Source organism: Megalops cyprinoides, chromosome 3 (genome assembly GCF_013368585.1).
Source record: "Megalops cyprinoides isolate fMegCyp1 chromosome 3, fMegCyp1.pri, whole genome shotgun sequence".
NCBI lineage: Eukaryota > Metazoa > Chordata > Actinopteri > Elopiformes > Megalopidae > Megalops > Megalops cyprinoides.
Window position 1 is genome coordinate 49,905,469 of NC_050585.1, and position 25,646 is coordinate 49,931,114.

At 44.1% G+C, this 25,646-nt stretch overlaps 1 protein-coding gene across 1 annotated transcript in view; it reads right to left on the bottom strand.

The window, feature by feature from the left end:
* The window catches only part of rtn4rl1b (reticulon 4 receptor-like 1b), a 130,566-nt gene extending 106,363 nt beyond the window's left edge, over nt 1-24,203 (bottom strand). The window contains exon 1 of the mRNA XM_036523551.1: nt 23,680-24,203. Within this exon, the coding sequence (XP_036379444.1) occupies nt 23,680-23,692 (13 nt within the window). The 5' untranslated portion in view covers nt 23,693-24,203. The remainder of the gene's footprint in view (nt 1-23,679) is intronic.
* Between the last annotated feature and the right edge of the window lie 1,443 nt (nt 24,204-25,646).

Consider the following 25,646-nt stretch of genomic DNA (forward strand, 5'->3'; position numbering starts at 1 on the left):
ACACAGGGCTGGCAGGGAGCTGCACCATCTGCTCGCTCATTACCGGCAGGACAGGTGCGCAGTTATGGTCAGGAAGATGTCTGAATAAAGACAGGGGACGGTTCCGTTTCTGCTCGGCCAATGCGCAGACTTTGATGTCTGCCTTAATGGCGGAGGGTTGTAGGTTCTCGTCCCCAATGAGCCGTGCAAAATGTTCTAAAGCGGTGTATTATTGCCTCCCAGTCTGCCCCTCAGCATTACGGATTGGGACCGGGATAATGTCCCTGCAATGGCAGGAGGATGCTGGGATTAACTCTGACCGTCTGGCCCATTGAGGCTCCGGCCCAGACCCAGCGTGTGTGTTTGGGTAAGGGGGCACGAAGTATTAGCAAATGTTGTACAAAACTGTGATGAAAAGCACTGTTGCATCTAATTTGCAATCGAAATATTGAGGCCAAACAACCTCTGGGTCACACTAAACTGCCACTTTGCATGTGCAAGAGTCTCGACTCTCTCTCTCTCTCAGAGACCAAAAATGTAATACAATATAAAATATTGCATATTTGACTGTCAAATTGGCTGCCAGTGTCCTGGAAGTTTTCTCCTCACTTCCCTGCTCTCCCAGGCATCAACAGCGCTCGCTTGGTACATCGGCTGCTGGTGAATTTTCTCTCCTCGCTTGGGGTAAAAAAAATAAGATAGTTCTACTCTAAAGAGCTGGATTCACCATCACATAGCTGGAGTCTTCTACCTTTCCCAACTCTCCCACTTTCCTGAATGTCTATACTGTTTAAGGAAAAAATGAGGAGGTGCGTGTTCCTGTTTCAGATACCTTTCTGTTGGACACTAGAGATGAACGGCTCAAGAATGTTAATAAAAAAGGCCTGGAACAAAAAAGGAAAGCAATTACTTGGTTTCATAATCCAGATACAGTAATTAAGGCCCGAGGTGGAAGGTTGCTAGGACAGGGCTGTTCAGCCTTGCTGTAAAGTAAATGTCAACGGGGGTGCCTTTATATATTTTTCTTTCAAACCAATTCAATAATGATTTGATAGCAAACACATCCATTCTCAGTAGTATGCTTTCAGAAATTAGCAGTTTTAGTGTAAAGGTCACCCTAATCAAATCATTGTCCAATTAATGGAAATGCATGTCTGTTTGACCTCCCAGGTTGCCTTTCCACACATTCAGTTAATGAGTGCTAATTGTTTTTGACTGCCCCCTCCCTTGCCTCAACCAGCTTGAATTCCCTTTGATGGGGGGGGGGGGGGGGTTATGGAAGCAGCTGCCATCTGCCCTTAGCTGCAGCCAGGTCATTAGATCATATTAAGTGGGTTTCTCGCAGGTGGGGTGCGAAGAAGTTTCTGGTAAATGTCTCACAGTGTTTTTAGAAACAAATGTCCAGTGGCAAATAAAAGCTGTTTTACTTCAAATTTCCTGACTGTAACAGAAATTAAATCACACACCACGGCCTACTCAGCAGTCTCTCCCTGTAACATAATATTATTATCATTACGAATGCTCTCAGGTAACTTGAAAGAGCAGCAATTAAAAATATATATATTTGTCTCCACACTCAATACGGAGTACTTTTTATTGGATTATTTAATTAAAGGAAACCAAGTGAGGGGATAAAAAAAACACAAGCAGCCTGGGGAATGTTTTTTTTTTACCTGAGGAAAAACAACAAAACAACATCCCCCCCAACAAGACCCACAAGCACACAATTACACTGCAGACGTGGTGATTGTAGCAAGCTGACATCTCACCTGTTTTCTATGAGCTGTTAGATGTCAGAAAAAGGTGTTTACGAGGCTTGGGGGAGACTCGGCGAGCAGCAGCCGAGACGCTGGTAGGGGAAAGGAAAAAAAAAAAAAGAGGGAGGGAGGGAGGGAGAAACGATTCCCTGGCAGAAAGCAGTAAACAGGGTGTAGGCTTGACTCCTCCGCTGGGAGAGTCACCTCCGCCATGCAGCGGCGTGGCCCGGGGCCGTTCTCTGCCTCTCCGTACAATGCGTGCCACAGCCCTCCCTGCTCTCAATGTTCATACGAATTACACGCCCCGCTAAAAAACTCAGTTTGATCAGCCAGAATCTTCTCGGGCTATGTTTTTGTTTTCAAGGAAGCCGTGTTCAGTCAGCTTATGAGAACGCAGCGCACGGGGTAATTGGATTGGGCCTGAACGAACCGTGTCCTTTTTTTTTTATTTAAACTACTGGTAAATAAAGAACTTCTTACAAAAATTCTTGTAACAATTTGCCTTGGACGTAAATGAATCGAGAGATAACAATGGGCCATCTGTGGGTGAAATTATTTATTTTTACAAGCTTTGCAACTTTATGAAGTGTTGCCGTTTTAAATGGGTGTTTTATTAGGACTTGAGGAACGATGGCCATACCGTTTAGTACGTATTTAAGAGATGCGGACGGTAAAACTCGGCTTACAGCCTTTCCTACGGATACACCGGCTGTACCTTGGCCCCCCAATCCATAGAAGTTTGCACCCACTTTTCACAGCCAATTCAAAATGACTTATGCAGTGGGTATGCCAGCATGACTTGCATAAATACTCCAGAGAGGCGAAGCCAGCCAATGGCAATGTCTGACAAGGACAGCTCCATAACAAGCTTAACTTCCCCATCCATTCATTTCGCAAGTACATTATCAACAGCAGACGTCATTCTGGAAGTCGTACTAATAATACTTTAAAATGCCAAGGAGGCATTAAAGTCCTCATGCTTGTAAAAAAAATAAAATGAACTGAAACAATGGACAGGGACTTCCCAGCAGTCAAGGTGGGATTTAAGTGGAGAGCAGGGCAGGTAGAGAGTGTGGGTTTGTGGCGAGAGAGGGGGGGCGTGGGGGGAGGGATGGAGCTGAATCCAGTTTAACTCCTTTATAAGGGAGGAGATGGGGTGGGGGGAGGAGGAGGCCAGAGTGTATAAAATCCCTGTGGGATGTCTCATTACAACACCGTTATGCAAAAAATAAAAAAAAGTGCGAAGGTCTGTCTCTTTCTCTTTCCCCTCTCTCACTCTCTTGGTCTATCTCCTTCTCTCTTTCTCACCAACAATTAAAATGATTTCACTTCTATGCCTCTTACAATAAAATTGCATCATGTCACAAGGTGAGTGTGAAACGATAACAGCACAATGAAGACTTAAACAGTAAAACCTGGCATTACCTGGGAAAACAAAGACAGACTAAACCACAGACATAATACTACAGAATGATACTGTAATTGACATTTTGATAAGAGTACCAGAAACATCTAATAAAAGGCATTACTGGATAATACCGGTAGAAAGATAAACACACATGACAGAATGATCCATAGTGGTAAGTGACAACAAAAATATCGAAAGGACAGATTTTAAGATAATGATACAACAATGACTCTTTCTATTCCAATTAGAGAATGGATGACATTGATGACACTGAATTCATGTATTCTCACATAACATTGAATCAGCAGCTTGATAGCTACAAACAGTTAGGTTTCAAAAATGTATAGCACAAATATTAATTCAGTAGGTATGAATCTTAATACATTAAGGGGCATTGCTGATAATGAGGGTATAGGGGTACAGATCCTTGGCTTGGAGTCTGAGGAAGGGGGTCACACCTTACTGTGGGCCAAGGTGGGTTGTCATACCTGCCCCCCCCCATTGGACAACATACCTGGGAATAGAAATAAGGAGAATATGGGATGCCATGAACAACTGACACAAGAAAGAAGATGGGATTGTTGATTATCTAAAAATTCTCCTCCAGAATCTTGGTTTGGAACTTCAATATAGTATCCCCACCCCCACCCGTGAACAAAATTAGTACGGTGATATATTCTATACTTTATATTCTATAACGTATATATTCTATAACAACCACACTGAGGAATCCTGCCCTGCATGTAGCCGTCTTGCACACAGCCTATGATAACATATTGCGAAATAATACACCACCATGAACCAGGAACCCACTTGAGTGAGCTGAGCTCAGAGTCCCAAATGCCAGTGTCATTTCCATTATGCGTTATAAAGGACTTAATGATTGATCAATTTCCGCCCATCACCGGCAGAGTGCTCGGTGACGTGCTGTAAAAAGGTAAACAGACGCAGCATTGCCTTAAAAGGAACGGCTGATACCGCCAGCAGTCGCCCCGCTATCGGATTTCTTGATAGTTTCTGAGCTCCTTATTAGAGCACTGCCGCAACTGCACCCGGCCGCGGCTTATGTGCTCTGCCTGTGAAGTATTCCAAAGAGATATAAAGATCCTCTTTCTGCATAGCCGCTTCAGATTTAATAAAGCTGCAGTAACGTACAATACTCCCGCGAAACGCAGACACGAGAGGCAGCGCTAACGTGCAGCCATGACGGCATGGTGTGTTGTTGTTTTTTTTTGTTTTCGCGCTTCCGGCGGATGAGCTGTGGTGCATTCGGCCCAAAGGGGAGCGGCAAGGAATGGAATGCCGTATTTATATCTAAAAAGCAGCAGTGTTTTTTTAGGGTTACATAAGTGCTGTTACCGCAGTGTGTACAGCCAGGACAGTCTCCCACCCGCTCAGGCAGCTGTTGGGGGGAGTGGGGTGGGGGTCCATGACCTGGGCGGAGACTCCGTGGAGGGGGTGGGAGGAGCAGCCCCAGAACATGGCGGGTGTCTCCGTCTCTTCTCAGCGACGGGGATGCGAGCACCCCTCGTAAGACTGTGTTTCTGGGAGTGTTAAAACAAGGACAGGGATCCTTATCCCAGAAGAGCTCATCCCCCTGAGCAAATGTGGGACGCGTTGTGCCACCACTGCATGATGGGGAGGAGAAGAACACCCCCCTCACCCCCCCCCCCCAAATGTTTCCCAGAATACTGACCTGAATACAGAACCAGTAGAAAAGTAAAAGAGAACGCCATGCAAAAAATATATATATACATTACATGTAACTGTTTATACTCCAAAAAAGCCAGGGTTAGGTAGTATGTAAACACATGCAGAATCAGGAGGAGAAAATGAGTCTGGGAAGCGAAGAGAGAGAAATAGAGAGAGAGAGAGAGAGAGAGAGAGGGAGAGGGCTACTGTCTGATGAAGAAAGAGAAATAATCAACACGACTGCACTGCCGAAAGCTGCAGCCCCAGATCCACAATCACTCTGGGAATCAAAACACTGGTTAATAATTCAGCATGAACTGAGAGAGGGGAAAAAACTTCTGCAGCAAGCAAAGCAAACCAGGGAACAACTGAGACAAAAGAGAGCGGAGGGAGGAAGAGAAACCCACGTTCAAAACGACGTCGAGCACATACTGTAACTGCTGGGAGAGCGCCGCCTTGCCCCCTGCATTCAGCCGCTCCACACTGCGTTGCTGGGGTACCGGTGTCCATAGCAGTGTGCGTTACACAGCTGAGAGGCAACATGTCAGCAGCCGAGTGCTACGGCGATGGGAGGCAGGGTGTTCGGTAGCAGTGTGCTGTAGCATTGGGAGGCAGGGTGTTCGGTAGCAGTGTTTAACAGTGTTGGGAGGCAGGGTGTTCGGTAGCAGTGTTTAACAGTGTTGGGAGCCAGAGTGTTCGGTAGCAGTGTTTAACAGTGTTGGGAGCCAGGGTGTTTGGCAGTGATGTGCTATAGCATTGGGAGGTGGGGTTTTTGGGCGCAGTGTTTAACAGTGTTGGGAGGAAGGGTGTTTGGCAGTGATGTGCTACAGCATTGGGAGGTAGGGTGTTTGGTTGCAGTGTGCTGTAGCATTGGGAGCCAGGGTGTTTGGTTGCAGTGTTTAACAGTGTTGGGAGGCAGGGTGTTCGGTAGCAGTGTGCTATACCTTTGGGATGTGGGCTTTTTGGCTGCAGTGTTTAACAGTGTTGGGAGGCAGTTGTTTGGTAGTGATGTGCTATAGCATTGGGAGGTGGGGTTTTTGGGTGCAGTGTTTAACAGTGTTGGGAGGCAGGGTGTTCGGTAGCAGTGTGCTATAGTGTTGGGAGGCAGGGTGTTTGGTAGCAGGGTGCTGTAGCGTTAGGAAGCAGGGTGTTTGGTCACAGTGTACTACAGCATTGGGAGGCAAGGTATTTCATAGTAAGATGCGATAGAATTAGGAAGCAGGGTTCTGGTAGCAGTGAGAAACAGCGTTGGAAGGCTGGGTGTTTGGTAGCAGTGTTCTATAGTGTTGGGAGGTAAGGTATTTGGAAGCAGTGTGCTATAGTGTTAGGAAGCAGGGTGTTTGGTAGCAGTGTGTAACAGTGATGGGAGGCAAAGTGATCAGTAGTACTGTGTAAAGGTGTTAGGAGGCAGAGTGTTCAGAAGCTCAGTGTTACATTGTTTGGAATACAGTATAAGAAGGTAGGGTGTTCAATAGCCACGCTGGGGGACAGGCTATTTGATAGCTGAGTAAGTGGCAGTGCTAGGTAGGTTTTTTTGGTGTAGTGTTACAGTGTTGGGAGGGAAGGTGTTGAGTAGCTCTGTTTCAGTGTTAGGTGTGGAGGCAGTGAATTGGAAGCAGCTCAGTGTATTAAATGCCAGGGTGTTAAAGCAGGTTGTGGAGTTTTTATTTGATGGCGTGGGAAGGGAGAAGGAGAAAGTGATAAAAATTTAGATACAATTTTATACTGAAGCAATGCAATCAAACACCGTGCCACGGTGTTCATTCTGACTTGTCCAACTCCCCCCCGATACCTTCAGAACAAGCAAGTAAATCACTGCCACTGCAATTTGCTAGGTAAGATTTTTCAATTTGTCTGGGAGGCTGCTGTGCACCACTTTAACGATATGTTCTGAGTTGCTTTTTTTGGATGAAGAATTTTATCTTAATTGAATTTTGTTGTCGAGAAAACAATCTGCAAGATGCTCACACCTTCCCCTTCTCTGGCCTAAACCACATTCTCCTTGGGTTACTCCCGTTAATTTCCCGGGCATATACAACAAGGTACAGGACCGAAAAACACTTGGCAATTAGTCGAGGGCCCCTGTGATTAAGTTGCTCAATTCCCATTTACATGAATTATTTATACAGAGCCTCCACATGCTGTTGTTCCAGCCCGTGCAGCCTAGCTGACGGTTTGTGCCCTGAGCTGTCTGTCAGGCTTCTGACTGACCTGCCCCCTCCCTTCTGAAATCTACTGTGTGTCTGGGGACTGACGCTTTCCTCTGGGGGTGAGGATACGGGCCTGCAGGCCGGAGGAGAGAGAATCAGGCCCCACTGGGGCCCTGAGCAGATCTCACACACAGCACTGTCAGACGCACCCTGCCGCAACCTACTCTCCTCCACACCCCACCAACGAGCGAAGCGTGAGAACCATTTCAAACGAGAATGATTCGCCCCAAAAAGGCGTGTCCAAACCCCGCTTCGAAATTTTGAAAGCTGTCCACGACGTTTTTCTGACACAGAAAAAAAAATCACCTCTTCTCTAAAATGGAGGATTAGCCGAGAGGCGGGCACGTGCTTTGAGTTTATGAAGCCTTGTTCTCCTTGCACACGACCGGCCGGGCGAGATCAGTCTTTTCCCTCCACAGGAAAAGGCAGCGGACGGGGTCTCTCACCTGTATGAGTAAACACACACCTTTGCCGCGTTCACCACGCCTGCATCGTTTTCTGCATGACGGCGAGAGCCACTCCATTCTTTGCCATTATTGCCGCTTCACCGCATGGTTTAACGCACCTACGGCCTACCGCTGCTCAGCGCCGAGCCTCTGCTAGCAGCTCGACTCTCTGGGATCGGCGCTGCAGTCCGCTAAAACCGTGACCTTCCCACAGGCCTGGCGCTCGCTTAACCACCGTTAGGGCCTCTTTCACAAGACTGTCATCACCTGTCTGTCTAATCCAACACCAGGCAGCACAGCTTCTCACGTGATGCATAACAACGAGCTGTCAAACACTATCGAGGCCTGCGGATTTCATACAAAATATTTTTAAATATTTATTATAATGTGCAGCGTATGTGTGACGACTATGAAATTCATCATATTTGAGAAGAATTACTCTTGCAGGGCAAGTTGAAACACAAGTGGCGGCGGCGCTGAAACATTGATGATAGCAAGCTGAGCAGCATGTAATATGAGATTTTCATTATACAGAAAAAATGAATCTGCATAATATCCATTACAATTCATTCCACTATAAACTGCACCACTCGGAACTGTACCAATCAATACCGTACCACTAAACACAGTTTACTTTGTCTTGGATTTGAACAGTGTAGCACTGGGAGGAGTTTCTAATAAGCAGCAAATGGGCAAAGACACACATTTTGGGAGTCCCAGTGTTTGTTTTGCTTCTGTAATTACTCGCTTTAACGACAGCTGACTTAATTTGATTTAAGGATTTCTGCCTTTTTGACTCACATTCTACTACATTATGTGGGTAGTGAAGATCTGGGTGCTCCCAGATCAAAAACTGTTGATGCTCTGTTAGCTCTACCACATGCCAGCTGTTCAGTTAGGTCTTTGCTGTGGCACAGGTGCCCACGTGTTTCAAAATGGTAAAAACTATTTTTGATTTGACACCAGAATTATTTGGGTTTTTTTTTTTTTCCTTGATCGGTGTACTTTTTTGTCAGCCGGATTTCTCAGTCTCTCGGCACTGCCACGAGCAGCAGTTTACACAGGCGGTAATGATCTTTTTTATCTTTTTCTACTTTCTCTCCATCCTCAGTCACCAACTCTGTGCAGCCACGATCTATCAATTTTATTTTAATCCTCTGGGCAGCGCAGATCTATGGTGCTCCCTGGTATGATGCATCAGTGTCGTCTCAAGGGTGTTTCTCGTCCTCAGTCTTTCAGCTCAGCAAGAAATAAGCCACTTACTCACCGAGGTGCTTTAAGCATTGCAAAAAAGCCCTGCTCCCTCCACTCGCGCCACAAGCTCTTAAAAATGTCGTCCTCCTCCTCTCGTCTTGTGCTGTAGCGCTAACCGCAACCCGGTGAGGACCTGCGCTCACCTCCTGAGATCATCCCAGAATGCACTTCAGCGGTGACTCCACAGTGCTCCATGTCATAAATAAAGGCTGCAATGTAGCTTTTCAAAATCAAGTGTCGGAGCGATTTAAGACACACATTTACAGGAACGGGGGAAACACTTTTAAAACGTGAAATATAGAGGAAAAGACAGTGTTGACTCAAAGCTAAGAGGGACCCTCAACTCTGACACTTCCACAGCAGAAAAACCAGGGCTGCGGTTTGCAGACGATCAGGGAAAGTCCATTCAGCTGATTTCTTTTGGGCATCTGGGCATTGAATTCCAGAGTTCACACTCTCTCTCCCCCGCACCACCCGGTTTTATGAGGTTTAAAGAAACTCCAAAGTCAAAATATTGCTTTCCAAAGGACCTCTTCCAAGAGTCCAAGTGCTGGTGGTGAATTGACTGCTTAGCATACTTCAATTAACCCAGATAGAGTGTAATTACTCGGCCCTTCAGAGCTGGCACGCTCCCAAAGAATGCTAACCCAATCCGCCAGCGAAGTGAGCCAGCACAAGAAAGGAGGGGCTGACGTTTCTATAAGCCGTGGCAGACCCAGCCTCTTGGCTTTGCAGCCTTCCATCTCACTGCCTCTTCCCACTGTCAATCTGTCTTCCCTACCCACAATCTCCCTCTCCACACTCCATCTGTGCAAGTGTTCACCCACTGAGAAGGCCCACCTAACTATCATTGGTCTCCCTGTCTCCTTCCTCAATCTTAATGCAGTGGCTGGACAACCTCAGTCTGCTTCTGATTAGCCTTCAGCCCCCCCCCCCCCCCCCCCAACCCAACCCCCACGAGATCCTAACACTTACATTGGCATGAATGAACAGATGGTAATACAGAGGTGAAATGCCATCCATTTTGCCCCAAATATACACCAGCCCGCAGAGAATGTAAACATCTATATGATGGGATGTCCAAAGGAAGGACAAGTGTTTCCGCTATGTGATATCTGACCGTCATGCATTCAGCAAGTCACAACTGCAGTTGTGACAAAATGAAATCATATCCCAAGAAAAAAAGAAATTCCATTCTACCTGTTATCTTCCTATTCAATACAGAATTCAATTTTACCGCAGGATCCTTTATGTAAACTAAAGTTATTTGCTATTAATAGGCAGAGATAATGAATGCACTTATTCTGTATGTCACGTTTATCTAAACCTGACATTGTATGAAGTACATTTTGCTAAAATTACCTTCCGAGTCAATTCTGTTATCACAAACAGATTTGGCACAGCGTCAGGTGGTGGAAAAGGATCTGAACCAAACGGGTTTCCAGTTGAAATATCAGGACTGAGGTTGGGGGGCAGTGTCACTAGCCTGCCCCCGAGCAAAACACAATTACTTCAGTGAAAACCATGACCGCAGAAATGAGTTCCAGGATTTGTGTGTTGCCCTGGATAAAACTGTCAGCTTAAGTGATTCTCTCCCTCCCTCCCTCCCTCTCACCTTCAGTGCGGGCCTAAATTTAAGGTGCCCGAGGTCAAGCCACAGCAGAATTCTCAGAGCCTGTAACTATGTGTCTCTCTGTTTTTCCCTTCTTGCCACAGCAATGAAAAACAGCCAGTGATTGGGACCCGATAAGACTCTGCACGCAGCAGTAAATCTATCTATTATCCGCTATTATTTCTTTTTTTTGCTGTTTGTTGATTGAGGGCAATATGAGAAACAGCCATCTCCTTGCTGGACCTCTGTCGGCTGCAGTAAATTGCTGAAGTGTCTTCTAGAATAACAACAGCAGCCTGGGCGCTCTCAGTTCTCCCGGCATTAAATCCATCGGCGGCCATTCTCTTCCTCCGCCTGAAATAAAACTGCAGCTGAACTCCTCCACGGGATACGCTGCCTTGTGAGGCCGGCTTCAAAGTCTACCGCCGATACTCCGGAATGTCCAGAACGACGACCGAGCCGCCGTACCCCGACGCTCGTTTTCACTAACTAAAAACAGCGTCGACATCTCGAGTGCAGTTTCTGCCCGTGCACCCCGTGGCGGCTCGTTGTAACCCTGTACCTCCAGACGAGAGGCAGAGCTGATGGGAAATGTACTGTAAAATGACACACCTTAACCACCTTCCGCTCAGCAAACCCCTGCTGCCCGGAGCAGGCTTGGCAGGCATGTCCTCTAGTCTTCCCCCATACAGGGGTCTAGCAACAGGGCGTCTGACAAGCGAGGTAGCACCGTGCCCTGCACCAGAAACACAATCCTGGATCTGTGTTGTTAACGAAAGGCTAGAGCAATTAACGTTGTTATCTCCGGCAGACAAAGCAACACCTGGCACTTCAATTGTGGCTGGCGTGTGCTGGAAGCCACAGTTTGTGGTGGCAAGCTCTTAATCAAACACTCAGGCAACAAGGGCCGGAGAAGGGACTGCCGACTGAAAAGCCCTCTCTACTGCAATAAAACATGGACTGCTGTCAAGGAATGTGCTGTTAATCGAGTTAACTCCATCAGTGCTCCAGTGATTAAAAACCTGTTTCGGTATTGCCGAAATACCATTGGAGGCAGTTCTTGGGTTGAGCTGTAACCTGTTTGGCTCCAGTGGAAGGATGCTAAGCATTTGTAAAATGCAACTGCTCTTGACAGAGGTGGGGGATCCTTAAATTCATTGGTATGTGAAATCACAGAAGGAATAGGCCATATTTTACAAAGTACAGGCACACCTTGATCCATAAAGTGATTACATACACTGCATTTACAAAATAGTTTAGCACTAATGTCGTTTGTTTGAATTACAAAGCAAGTTATAAGTAAGCCCACAAATCCACAAATGCCACAGTGGAAAAGGGATCTGGCTCTGACATATGCTTTGGGATGAAACAGATCCTGTCTTCAAGGTGATAACTGGCAAAATGTGTGAACTGTCAATAGCTGTCAATGTTTGCTGATTCTATCTCTGTGGTATTGTCATTTAATTAATTTTATCTGAAATTGAAAAATGTTCTGAGACATGGTGTAATAGATTATTATATTTTCCATTTGCTTAGCAGATATGCTTATCCAGGGTAACACAGAAATTTTACATTTTACATATAATCTATTTATGTAGTACAATATTGACTAAAACAATTTATGTTAAGTACCTTTCCCAAGGGTACAACCACCGGGATTTTAACAGACAACAACTCTAGTGGCAAGTATTGTTACAAAAACAGCATTCCACACTCCCATCCTCTAAGTGAGTGTTTTCAAGTGAGAGTTCATTTTATGGTACTTGCACAAGGTTTATTTTTTTTTCCTTAATTTCGGCTGGGTTCATAATTAGGGAGTCTACTGAGCAAATCGATAACCTGGGAGCAATTCTGTTCCATGTCTAAATTCATCATATCCTTCTTTTTGTGATAAATGCCCAGACTGCGGCAAAGTCTACAGAGCAGTAAGAACCGTTCAGATTGGATTTCAGAAGAGTACGGTTGGGAAGTGGAGAGCGGTGTCTGACGCAAATTCCTTCATCAGTATTCTGACGGTCACTGTGCCCTGTATTTACCCCTGATTCAACCCTGTCAGACACTCCGCCAGCCCACCCTCAGCCGTCACCCCCTTAAACTCCTTGATTCGACAACCAAAGATTCACGGTTAAAGTCTGAATATGTGCTTACAACACTTCGGATGCTCGAATGTACACAGCGTCATGTTTTCTCACCATAAATTTAACGGAAATCTGCTGGACTTGATATACCCTAGATTTTATAAATCACATTTTCAAGATATAACTGATGTGGACTTTAGTTCAGACGTGACTACCTGGGCCGCCCCTAAATCAGGTAATTTGTAATAACCGCGGCATCCGTGGCATTTGCACGGGACAGAGATGCTGCCGGATTGCGTTCGGGGATACAGCTGGAACGTCCGCTATTACCCGTCGTACATAACGCCGTGAGTCATGCTAATCCTCACAAAGCTCAAGATAGCTCGGCTTCCGAACCCCCACCGTCTCCTCACAGCGACGGCCCGAGCTACAGAAGTAAGAGCACAGATAACGTTCCCCAGAACACAGGGGCACCGGCTATTAGAGAAATTCAATTCAGATCTTGCTGTCACAAGATCATGTCTCATTACTGGCAGTTGTGGGGGGGTGGAGTGGGGGGGGGGGGTGAGTGGGGTGCATAGAGATTCTCTGGATGAGAATACAGGCTAAGACACCAGACTAAGAATATTACTCCTTTACAAGATAACAATACTTCATCTCTTTCACCAATTAACAGCTTCCAGCTGAGTGTGTTAATCAAGAATAACCCCTAGAGGACATTTGATGGAAGACTTCAATTGGGAGCCATTTGAAGGCAAAATCAAAAGAATAGGATGTGGGCCAGCGGAAAGCGGTGCAGTCGGAGAGGTGCCGTGCTGCTGTACGACAGTACTGTTTGTCAAACAAACGTGGTGTTACGCTCCTCTTGCCCCTGTCTCCTCCCTCTTTTGCAGACGTTAGGTGACAGGTGGATGTAGCGAGGTGGGCGGGGCCAAAAGTTTAAATGATGGCGGCAGAGAGCTGTCATCTCTGTCTCTCTCTCGAGGCAGACGCACCACTACAGCGCCAGCGTTTTTTGTTATTTCTTTTGGGTTTTTTCCCCCTTTGTTCTTGTTTCAGTTATTCGTAAGTTGTAGTGGTATGTTTTTATTTTCTTTACGGTGTGGAATGAGACCTGGTGCTCTTTGAACACACAGCCGCCCATCAGGAACAGCAGGGTGCTCCTGCCGTCCACAGCCCTGGGGCCGCACCGTGGCTTAGGTGCAAGGAACCCCTCAACCTCCCTGCCAGGGTTACGGTTTTTCTTTGGTTTGGTTCTGTTTTTCCTTGATTATGTTTTCTGTTAAATCCACTACCTTTGAAAGATTTAATAAATATGGGTTTCGTTTTCCTTGCAGCAACGTGCTGGGTTTTATTGTATGTTCGGCCGTAACAGTGGCCTCTCTGAATTGACTGCCCCACGTGAATCTGAATTTGAGACAGATTGAAGACAGATTGAAGGCCTGATAAAGAAATGGGAGAGAGAGCGATAAACAGCGTGGATATGAATGGATCCAGAACATACTAGTAATGCCATAAATGAAGGCTGTGTGTGAGAGAGGCATTCAACTCCTGCTCACTCCCCATCTCAACAACCTCTTTTTTGGGAGTCCAGATGATTTTTTAACTATCCGCGTATACCAATGATCCAGTTTAGTATGATTCACGTTAATGCCCTTTTTTAAAAAAATGACTCCATTAATTATTCTGTGACACGACACGCTGAGGATTGAGAACAAGAGCAAAACAGAACAAAAAAAGAACTTACACAAGCCAAAGCGATGAAGGACAAACTGGTTTTAAAAAGGCAGCAAAGATTCGCTTCCGCTTCGCTTTAGACTGCCGTGTTGCCTTTCCTATTTCAGTCTGTTTTAATTCAGTGAACTCCAGAGGCAGAGCTGAAGGAGTCTCTCGCATTTTATCCTCTGAACGAGAGCATTGCTCACCCTGTAGCCTAAATAAAGAAGTCTGAGCAGATGTAGGAGTGTTTACAGTGACATGGAGCTGAGTGAGGAGTCAGGATGCTTCTCCTCGCTTACACCTTCCATGAACGAAGAGTGCGAGAAAGCAGTGGCTTGGCTGTTAACTTCATTGAGTCGCTGTGAATAAAACCATGAAGCAGGTGAGAGAGGCACAATTCAGAGAATGCACGGGAGAACTCAGAGTCCTATTGAAAAGAATGGCACATCCCCAACCTTGAGATAGTGGACAACACGCCTGAAATAGATGCGTCCGTGTATTTTAGTTGGAAAGGGGCTCGTTTAAGCATGTGCTCCTTGGGGTCCACAAATGGAGAACTAAGACAGAGACACATATGGGTGGCTGACTGCTGCTTTGAGGATGTCATTCATTAAAGTATTGATGTGGCTAATTACCCAATATTAAACCCTTGATTTGCTCAAACGAGAAGATTTAAACACATTTCGAAAAAACGTATTGTTCAACTGCACTCGAGTGCTAATTACATGTGATTTCACTGCTGCCAATTTAACCGGGATTAATTCGAGTATGGCAGCGGTAATCAAAAAAGACGAAACACCCCATGAATACACGTAAAACGATGCGGAGAAGCTGAAGCACAATCACTTAGCCTCTTCCACGTTTTCCGCGTTTTGAAGGTTTTCGAGCTAACCAGCTTCAACTGTCAACGGCGCGCACGCAACAGAGAAATTGATATTCATAAGAGCCGCTCAGTTTCACTGTATTAACAGCTGGCATGTAGGGGCTTAGTGACGAGCAGCTGCTGAAATGGATCCAGTCAAGTAAACTTCGGTGGAAAAAAACAAACCGCCGTTCTGAACAGCTCGGAGTCTGCGCTGCTGTGGCTGTAGAGAGCACAGCGTTTTGTTCAGCCGCCAGACAGCGTATAGCACAGCGGTAAAAAATACTGGGGTTACGGACCCGGATGCTGGGTGGGGTGGAATGATTATATTGTACCCCTGATAATGACAGTTTACATTACTACAGCAGAAGATTCAGCACCGTGTAGTAAATGTATACAATGTAAGCACTTTCAGTGGACCTGAATGAGGATGGCTGTTAAACAAATTAAGAATAACACAGTGCTGGGCTCCCGAGTGGCTCAGCCAGTTAGACTACTGTCTAGTTAGACATTCCTAGACTACGGTGCTGTTGGTGCTTGGATGTGATTTTGGGGTAACAGGAGAACGTCTCTGACCCCAGAATCACCCGCTCTATTGAACTGTCTCTTCCCCCCCCATCTCACCGAATCAGCAGAGCTGACCTTTAAACTGCGATTTGCCACATAATTGGAAGTGAATAATTGATCAAGACAAAATTTCTTTCATGCTTTTCCTAGGCTTGTGTTATCACAGCACTATCATCGGATGAACCCCTGACCTGATTTAAACCCAAATGCGGAAATAAGGGGGCACGTGTGGAAGAGTCTGGTTTGCACTTTCTTTCATTATATGCACTTAGCACACAATATCAGCATAGACCATCCAATCCATTGGTATGAAATATGATCTGGGTACTTTCTGGTCCCAACATTAAATACAGTGCAGCCTGTAGTGGCATTTAAAACACTGGTTTGCATTGTACTTGTTTCCCTGTATTCTGCACTGCTCTGTAAATTGGCTTGGATGTGAGGGCGTGAAATACAAGTATAATAACAATAACAACAGTCGTAAATTATTATTATGATTATTATTATTATTATTATCCACTGCTGAACTGCACTTCAAGACAATAGAAGTCTTTTCAAAACCCATTTGATTTGCAGGTACCTGACCACAACACCCATAGCTTTTCGGGGATCTGAGTAAATCTGTTCACAGGGAGTGATACCATCAGATTACAGCACCCTTTGTTTATAAAAAAATTACTGATGTAAGAACAGACTGCATATTGTGATTAAAAATACTGGGACATTATCATTCCTTCACTAATGCTGTCTGAATATTCCACTTACAAGAATCTAGCAATATGCTCGTAAGAATAATTTTGGGCCCTCTTGACATATAATACAAAGCTCAGTGGAGTGCAATGGCACATAGTAGAACAAACACTTTTAGAATTTGAATATAATGAACCTTACATTTCCTGTTGATTACAATAACATCTAATATGTACAACAGAGAAATATGCAGCTGAAAACCCGGGCATTCCACGGTCCACACTCCGCCCTGAGATTCTAAATGACAGAGAAAGCACAAGGAAGAATGAGGCAGACAGAGAGAAAATGTTAACCAGCATGGCACTCATGATTGAGGCAGCACTTGTTGCCATAGGCAGGTTTTTCATCAAAAAAAAAGATGTACATGCCATGACTGCACCAAGGCATTGTAGCCTATACAGCAATTTGCCTTGGTGACACTCCCAAATAGTGAACGACATATTATTATTATTGTTTTAATTGAATTAAGTATTACATAAAAATACTGTACATCCAAATGCATTTTCTTCCTGATTTGAATAATTTGGCTAAGGACATTTCTCTATTAAATATGCGGAAAAAACCTTGTTAAAAACATAAAGGTTCGTTTTATCCATTTATTTGTAATTGCACATTTAAAAATCAACCGAATCAAATCGTCCTGGACAACATTTCTGATCTCTTCTGGCAGCATTTCTTAACACTGGTATAATTATATTATTGAGCAGAGGGAGTCAGTAGTCTGTTGCATGCTGTACGGTGGCTAAGAGATAACAAACACATAACCATGTATTCTCATGTTGCATATGTGTTTCCTGAAGCGTTGTTCATTGAAGTTTTCACTGAAATGAATGAATGTAAAAAATAAAGGGCAACTGTATGCAAATTCTGCCGTTATGCTCCACAAGTCAGACTCTATAAGGCCCGGCAACAGCGACGGCCTATCAAACTCCATGACCCCCTGCTCACATAGTGGTTCCCTGGCTTTGATTGGTGGTGGTTGTTAATGACAGAGGCTGGGAAAACCTAAAGGTATGACATGTCACATTTCACACCTGCCAACCAAAATTATGCCAAACACACACACACACGCACAGGAACACATACAGACAGACACACACACTTCCACTGTGAAGGACTTGTCTACAAATAAGAAGAAAGAAAGCCCTGTTTGGCTACTGCAGATGGCACCGTGACATGTTTCTGGTTACAGCACCTGCCTCTGCTACCTTGCCAGGCTACAGGAAGCAAATGGCTGACGTAGCTGAGGTTCAGGAAAAAATCCTTGTTCGTATGAGTTCTTCAGCCCTGTGAAGCAGCCTGTGTTGTGGAGGATAGTGAGCAGTCTATTCTCTGAGCCTTGGCATCAAAATGGAGCTGGCTCAGGCAACAACTGAAAATGTTTTGTTTTCTTGGGAGGGCTTGACAAAGCACCCTAAAGCCAAATTGGTCCGTAAAAGTTATTTTTCTTTCTCAATTTCTGACGTGGGAGGGTATTACTGCAATATGTCAACAGAGATAGGGGGACGTTTGCATTTTGCCTTTTAAAATTACAGAAGTGTGTGTGTGTGTATACACACACACACACACACATCTTTAAAAATATTATGTGCTCTCTGGTTGTTGGGCAGCTTAGTCAGATTTAAGGAATCAGAGAGCAGTTTATGCTTTTGCTCTTCTCTGTATTACTCTCTGTCAGTTCTTTTCTCTCTTACACTCTACCTAACTTCCTGTACATCACATTCTCCATGCCTGATGGCAGCTACCTGTAAAACTGACCATTACATACAGTCTGCTCTCGGTTATATTAACATCAATCATGACCATGTGATAGTGCTTATCATGTGCATCAGTAAAAAGAGAAAGAACTCACGGTGCAGCTGTCATTGCTGAATATCACCTCTCAGTGGATTATGTTCAGACATGTCATTAAAAGGATGTAATTAATTGGTTGTGTGGATCTGTTCATTTGATTTTTTTTTCCCTTATTCTGCATGGTAACTTCTAATCCTCCATAAGTCACCCCGAATGAAGGCGTCTGCCAAATAAGCAAATAAATAAATAAGACAACAAGAACAAATGCATAATAACGATCTAAGACAATTTCGCATCAGTGTCATTTATTCCTGAGCATGTCCCCGTGCAATCAAGAGGCGAAACGTGTGAGCTGGACGCCGTTGAGGCACCGATTCCAGGAAGCGAGCTCAGCCACGCTGATTTCTCCCTCTAGCTTTAATCGCAGACTTACACAGCGGGGAGAAACAGGGTAACAAATCTCCCCAATTCTTCCTTACACTCTGGTTGTGGCTGGGGGATGAGACCCCCCCTAAGCCATAGAACAGCTGATGTATGGTTCCATCAAGAGACACCCAAGTGCCGCCACCTCGGCCCACATACTATTCCACTGGCAAAGTTGTAATAAAGAACAAATAAACCGCCCCGCTTCCCTGAGACCAACAGCTTTACTCCTGACAGCTTCACATTACCACAGGAAACGCCTTCCACAGCCGGCCATTATTATCTCCAATATTAAGATAAAATGGATTTTTTCAAATTATTTTTGCAAGGAACCCTGCATTAAAATAAGTGCTGTATGAACTGCTGTATCAAATAATAGGCAACTATCGTTATGAGACTAACAAAGATGAAAACCTTGCTCCTGTTGTTCAGTTTCCTAGACACACTTCTGTCGCATTTGCATAAACAACAATCAAAGCAGTTTTCTGCTTTCTTCATTAGCATATTGATGGCAACCTGTGTTTATGCTGGTTTACCAAAAGAGACAAACCTTTTTCGTTTCAAAAGCACAGTGGCACAGAGGCCACTGTAAGTGATCCACGTCATGGCCAACAACGCAATGTACATACACTTCCAAAAAAATATGCTATCTAGAAATCGCACATATCACACATATCTTAACAAGAAAACAGATTTTTGGCACTGTTTGATACAGGGACATTGATACGAGTGGAGACTGAGTTAGAGGGCTGAACTTGAGACACAACAGCCTTCGACATGAACAGTTTTATGGAGGACTGATGTAAGAGTCTATATGTATCTCTTCTCCTGCTTCCATCGTGTGCTGCTGACGTCACCTTATCGATGGAAATCCATTTCCTTTCCAGCCGTTTCGCTGACTGATTTACAAGAGACGGTTCTGTGGCTTATTGACATAAACTCTGTGCCTCACAACTTCTTCAGGGAGAAAATTACCCACTGCCAGCGACTGGATTGCAGGCCCTAGTGAGCCTAGATGGCATACAGCGTAGCAAAGGGAAAAGCAGATTCTGCAGACATGGGAATCTGTCTCCCTTATCTTACGCACAGTGGCCACCAAAGACCTCCGTCCTTGTTTCTGTGATGTGGCAGGCTAAGTATGGGTTTTAGCTACGCCCACTGTATGGGCAAGACTGGGCAGTTAGACTGTGTACCTGGACACTGGTCATCACCATAGAATACCAGAGTTGTACAGTGGAACTGGAATGGTGCACATAGGCTCTGAGCTAAAGATTCAGGCTGACATTGTACTGATACACACACAGACACAGACACACACACACAAAATGCTCACACAGTGGCCCACTAACATAAGCATACGCCAACCCACACAATACAGTCAGATAGCAGTAATACAGATTTGCCATTAACAGTCACTTTAAAAAAATTCCTTTGTGGGCTGTGATGTCTTCCAAATGATTGCATACAGTGCATATCACACCATATGCTGCAGCAGGACTCCAAGATATGTCCACGCACAAGCTGAACTGCAATGCACTGCAGAATGTGATGGTTGTTCAGCTTCTCTCTATTGGATTCTTTGTATAATAATTAAAATAAATTAATAACTAGCAACCGAGGACAATGAACAGAATAGTCCAGGCTTCATATTTTGTTCCAGTAAGAATGGGCAACTGCAGCCTTTGAGAGTCTACCTTATGCTTTTTGGTTTCTTGGTATTTTCTAACAAGTAGCAAGACCCTCGGGAACAGGGGGAGTGTTTTGGCAGGCAATTAAGTGCCAACATGCTGGGACTGGACCCTTGGTAGGACAAGGCTATCATATGCTTGCAAGGTATTTTACATCAACTGCTTAATCAAAAAAAAACCCCACCCAGCTATAATATATGTGCCAGAATCTGTAATTAACAAATACATAAGGAGGTGGCTGGATCTCCAAAAAGAAGACTGGGAGGACTGCCACAGGGTGAACTACCAGACACTGTACACAGGCTACATACTGCCGGGAGCTGTAGGGTACTGTATGTTTGACGTGACTGACTGCGTTTACCTCAACATGGGTTCAGGATGGAACCAATGGCAACAACACTGCCTAGCTTACTGATGGAGCTGGGCTAACGGACACATCTCCACCTCAAGCTGATCATGCACGCTGCTGAGAACTGAAGGGCAATCACATCATAAAAATATTGTGTAAGTCTTCCTGTTAAACATGAATATTTAAAACAACTGCAGTAATGAGCGTGTCGCAGCCAGTGATTCATGTACCTGTGGTGGAATCTTTATCGGAACGATTATGCATACACTAATAATGACAGCTTCCTGTATTGACTTCATATGGAAGAAAGGGCTGTCAATGACACTTACTTAACTCTCATGGCTCAAGGGGAAACCTTCCCAGTCACACAAACAATGGAGGAATCAATGCTCTTTGGCAATGAAAGGTCAAGACGGTTCAGACAATCAACCAATGAAGTGTTTTATACACGACATACAGAGAGCTCCTTAAAAATATGCCTGAGGGATCTATGCAAATTACATCATCTTTATACTGAAAACAGCAAAACCGGATCATTTTTATATTACAGATCATATGACGAATTTAAAGCATACATAATTTAATTTCATAAAGCATATTTAAGTAAGACTAGGTTAACAAATGGGGTTTCCAGGGCAATTAAAGTATAATTGCTATTATTTATTTTTTATTCCACTAAGATTGGCACCAAGACAGCTTTAGTTACTAGCCTTATTCTTAGATTTACTGGTGACTAATAAACTTCTGTAAAAGTTACTGAAATTATTACAGTTTGACTAGTTTGACAAATGGGTTTCTATTAATAAGTTCAGCACTGGAATCAGATATACCTGTCTGTGAAATTATCCTTAATTTGTGAGCAGTATGGATAATTTAGAGGCTGTTTAAGTCAATGCAGCAGGCCAAATGTGAAACTAGCTTACAGGTACCCCTCTCACCCCAATGTTAATTACTGGTGCTGGTCTTTACCATGCAAAAGTATCATCCTGTCAGGGCAGATTTAAATCTCACTTTGTTACTCAATTTAATTTCTGGAAGACTGATTACTTGACAACAGCTTCCTTGCCAGAAGTACCAGTAACTTTCAGCATAGCTTTTTCTTAAGGATATGCTTGCCATTACCGTGGATAATTTCAAACACTCTTAATATCAACTGTCAATTATGGTAATTTATTTACTGTCACAAATTAGATTTATTTAAATCGTTTAATCAATGAAAACCCCTTGAAATTAACCTATGTCTGCACTACATTTTGAGAAAAGCATCATGTTCCTGTTAAAAAATGATAATTTATCCATTAAATTAATGAACTACCTTATTATGTATCATGCATGAATTTGTGAAATATAACTAACATAATGCTCTTAGGTTGCTATGTCATGTTTACACATGCACATGGACAGAGTATTGCTGAATTTACATATGATTTAATTTGCCATTTTTACCCGTAGCAAGAATTTTATAAGAGCAAGGTAAGTTTTAAAAGAGTGTGGGGCCTACCTTTTATATTATGGTGACTACGTGCTTGACCAATTTAGGTCAATGTAATTAGGGACAATGCCGATGCCCAGTGCTGTGCACCAGTCATGGTTTAATTATGTTAGGTATTCTCACAGTACATAGATCCTACAGTCATCCATTCAGGAGCCTATAATGCTGGCATTACTTAACCTCGCAACTTGGCCGTTTCGCCCTGGGGAGGGCTGTCAGCGTGCTTATATCTGTCTTCACCAAAGGCCCGCAGTAACCGCGCTTTGCCACAAGAGGTCGAGGTCGTAGGGAGAGGGGGGAGGAGGGTCTGCAATCTGAGACTGTGCTGGTTTGAGTCAGAGGGCACCACCAAATGCTGCAACTGATTCTCTTTCCATGCATTGTGCTGTGAATCTCAGCTTCAGCTTCACGCAGTATGTCATTTTAGAGAATCACATGTCAACCGCTGGACACCACCACAAATGTTTTGAAAAACTCCTGTACTATTGAACATTACATACAGGGTAGCACACAAGTGTCTGATGCAAGTTTTCAGGTTTGACGGACATTGAATATGACTCAGATAAAGAGTTTACCTTTTAACACAAAAACATATGCAACTGGAAAAGGCCTGTGACATATTTATTTACACACACACACACACACACACACGGGCTAAGCTCAAAAGGGAATCTGACCACTATATATTCCCTTTGGAGGTTAACCCCGATTGTTATAATAAAATAATATGATTATATAACAGTAAGTTCCTAACCTTACTCAACTCAAAATAAAGCAACGTCAGGCAGCGAAAACTCCCTTCTCTTTTGCATGCATTGTCTTTTTACATAGAAATCGCGTGTTATTTTCAGGTACCCTCGCCCTGTTATGTACTGCCCCGATGCCCTAATGCCCTTTACCCTAACACTGGGAAACAATACATAAACATTTTCCAAACCGATACTTTTTTTTGGTGTAATTTAGCGTAGGCCTACATCCCTCTTCCACGGCCTCCCCCCCCCCCCCCCATCCTCGTGGCCGCCCACTCCCTGGCGTACAGACACACACTCCCCTGGAGCATGTTCCCCGCGCCCGTCCCGCTCCATCCCCTCCTGAAGTTGGCAGGTAAGTAGCCGTGGACAACAGACGGAGTGAACGCGAGAGTTCGAAAGGAGAAATAAGGCCAAAAACACAATTCATAAACTGCAGTGCGGCACAAGCCGTATATTTTTAAGAATAATGTTACGTGATATGGATAAATATTTTATTCACGTGGATCACACAAACAGCGGTTCGATGAACGCGATAGAACGTCGAGCAGCAAACTACGCACTCACCAACGCACACAAGACTTAACAAACCCCCGAAAAAAACACACACACTTCCCCCGCCAATGTATATTGACAAGGCACTAATTTCAAATCCATCTTAAAAGTATATTTCACCCTGCTGCGATAAAACCGACGACAACATCTTGAAGCATAGCCATTGCAATAATTAAGAAAAGCAAAACCATTACCGTGTATTACATATGCTAAATTAATACATTGACAATACAACCACATTTTAACAACATAATTATAGTCATTTTAATTTTAGAAAAGGCGTTTTTTCACTTACCTCGTTTAAACATGTTGGAGATCTTTATTTCGTCTATCGTCTTCTGATCATAAAATCTAGTATTCCAGTTAAAGCGTGCGTCTCATTTTCACGGGGCTTGAATAATCCCCCCTTTTAGTGACTGTTATTGTCTTTATATTATTCTAGTTTTCTCAGACTTGATTCCCTTCGAGACTACTGTTGTTTTGGAGATACTGACTGGTCGCATATTACACAAGCCTGTGAAGTCCTGGGCCTAAAATGAAATCCAACAATCCGAAAACATTCCCAAAGGAAGGGCTGCAGTCATTCCTAATGTATCTCTTTCCAAACCTTTGGGTTAGATATATCCCGCTAAACACCAGAATGTATACTCTCACAAGCGCGCCGTTGCCCGTCACAGAGGCGTCTTGCTGCTCCGTTCAGTCCAAACTGACCCACATTGTCCACCATCCGTTTCCTGGCATAGCAACTAAAACCAAAAAGATTCCTGAAATAGTTTTTTTTTTGATTTGCTAATCGCTCGACACCTTCCCGGAATGGGCTCAGCGATTCTTAGCACGAAAAATGATTTCGAATCAGTTCAACAACAGCGCGCGAGTTTGCAACATACATTTAAATATGCTTAGAATTCATCGTTAAAAACGCGGACAAAAAAACATCCATCCGTGTTCAAATTGCCCAAGTGATCAAATGATCTCTTCCCGAAAATTTACATTTGTCTCTCACATATCTCCGGTATCCGTTTCGTTTGTGGTACTTGCGTTCTTAACAGAAGCAAACGGGTGCCATGATATTGACGGTGTAAGATTCGGGGGGAAAGAAACGTGCGGTATCTAAGTCGCTCCCTCTTTCCTTCCTCTTAATTTGCGATGCTCTCCGGCAACACTTCAGTCCCCTCTTCTTCCGTGATCTTTTGCTGAATGAAAGCGGAGACGCGAAGGAAGAGTGAATATTGCCCCTCTCTGCCTCTGCATCCGTCCCTCTCCAACCACCGTCTCTCCGAGTCTTTGCGCCTCTCTGATTTTGACTGAGAAGGCGGTGTATCAGCGTTACCTGGCTGCCGTTACCTACTTCGCGTCCGACGACTCTAAAAATGGGATGGAACGACAGACTGCCTTTTCGACGTGCCCCCCTGTTTGAACATACCGTCTCGTGTTTCTGTTTGTCTCCGGAGATGTTCCCTGTTGTCTCACTCCCCTCGGATTTCGACTCGACGTGTGTTAATGTAGACTATTTGTACCAGTTAGCTTTTTAACTTATTTGTTATGCAGTGTCTGTTCGAGCCAGACCACTTCGAGGCTGGATAAGTTCGTTTCGAATTGTAGGATAGGCAAATAAACGGTAAAAAAAAGTCCTCCAGCTTAACTGGTGACTAGGAGTATCCTTTGGTGATCAATCCTATCTCGTTTGTTTTGATTGTTGACATGTATTAATAGACAGCCCACGAAATCATAATAAATCACCCGAGGATAACAGCCCTTGGGAGGCGTGCTCCAATCGCTTTTCATCCAGCTAGAGAAAGAAAACGTCTGCTAAATTCAAAATCTGTGACAACGCAATTTATTTGATTTTTTTGTGAGTTCAAATACCAACCAACTCCATTACAAATGCATAATATGACGCGCTGCTTCGAAAGATAATATTCATCTCTCTCTCTCTCTCTCTCTCTCTCTCTCTCTCTCTCTCTCTCTCTCTCTCTCCCTCTCTCTCTCTCTCTCTCTCACGTCTCCCTCTCTCTCTTGCTCTGGCACAAACTCAGTAGCTACAGTGCAGCGTTACAAGTCAGGTGCATTTTTTAGTTTTGACAATCATTTGTCAAAACAAATCGAGGATCAGAAGCAATATACTCTAATGCTGCAATTGAACTTTACCTAATAGTGGCTTTTTATGATGTTTACAGAATATAAATTAAATGTCAGTCAGCAAATTAACATAGAATCTTGATTGCATGGCCGTATTTAACCAAGGGTGTCTGTAAACCTGTT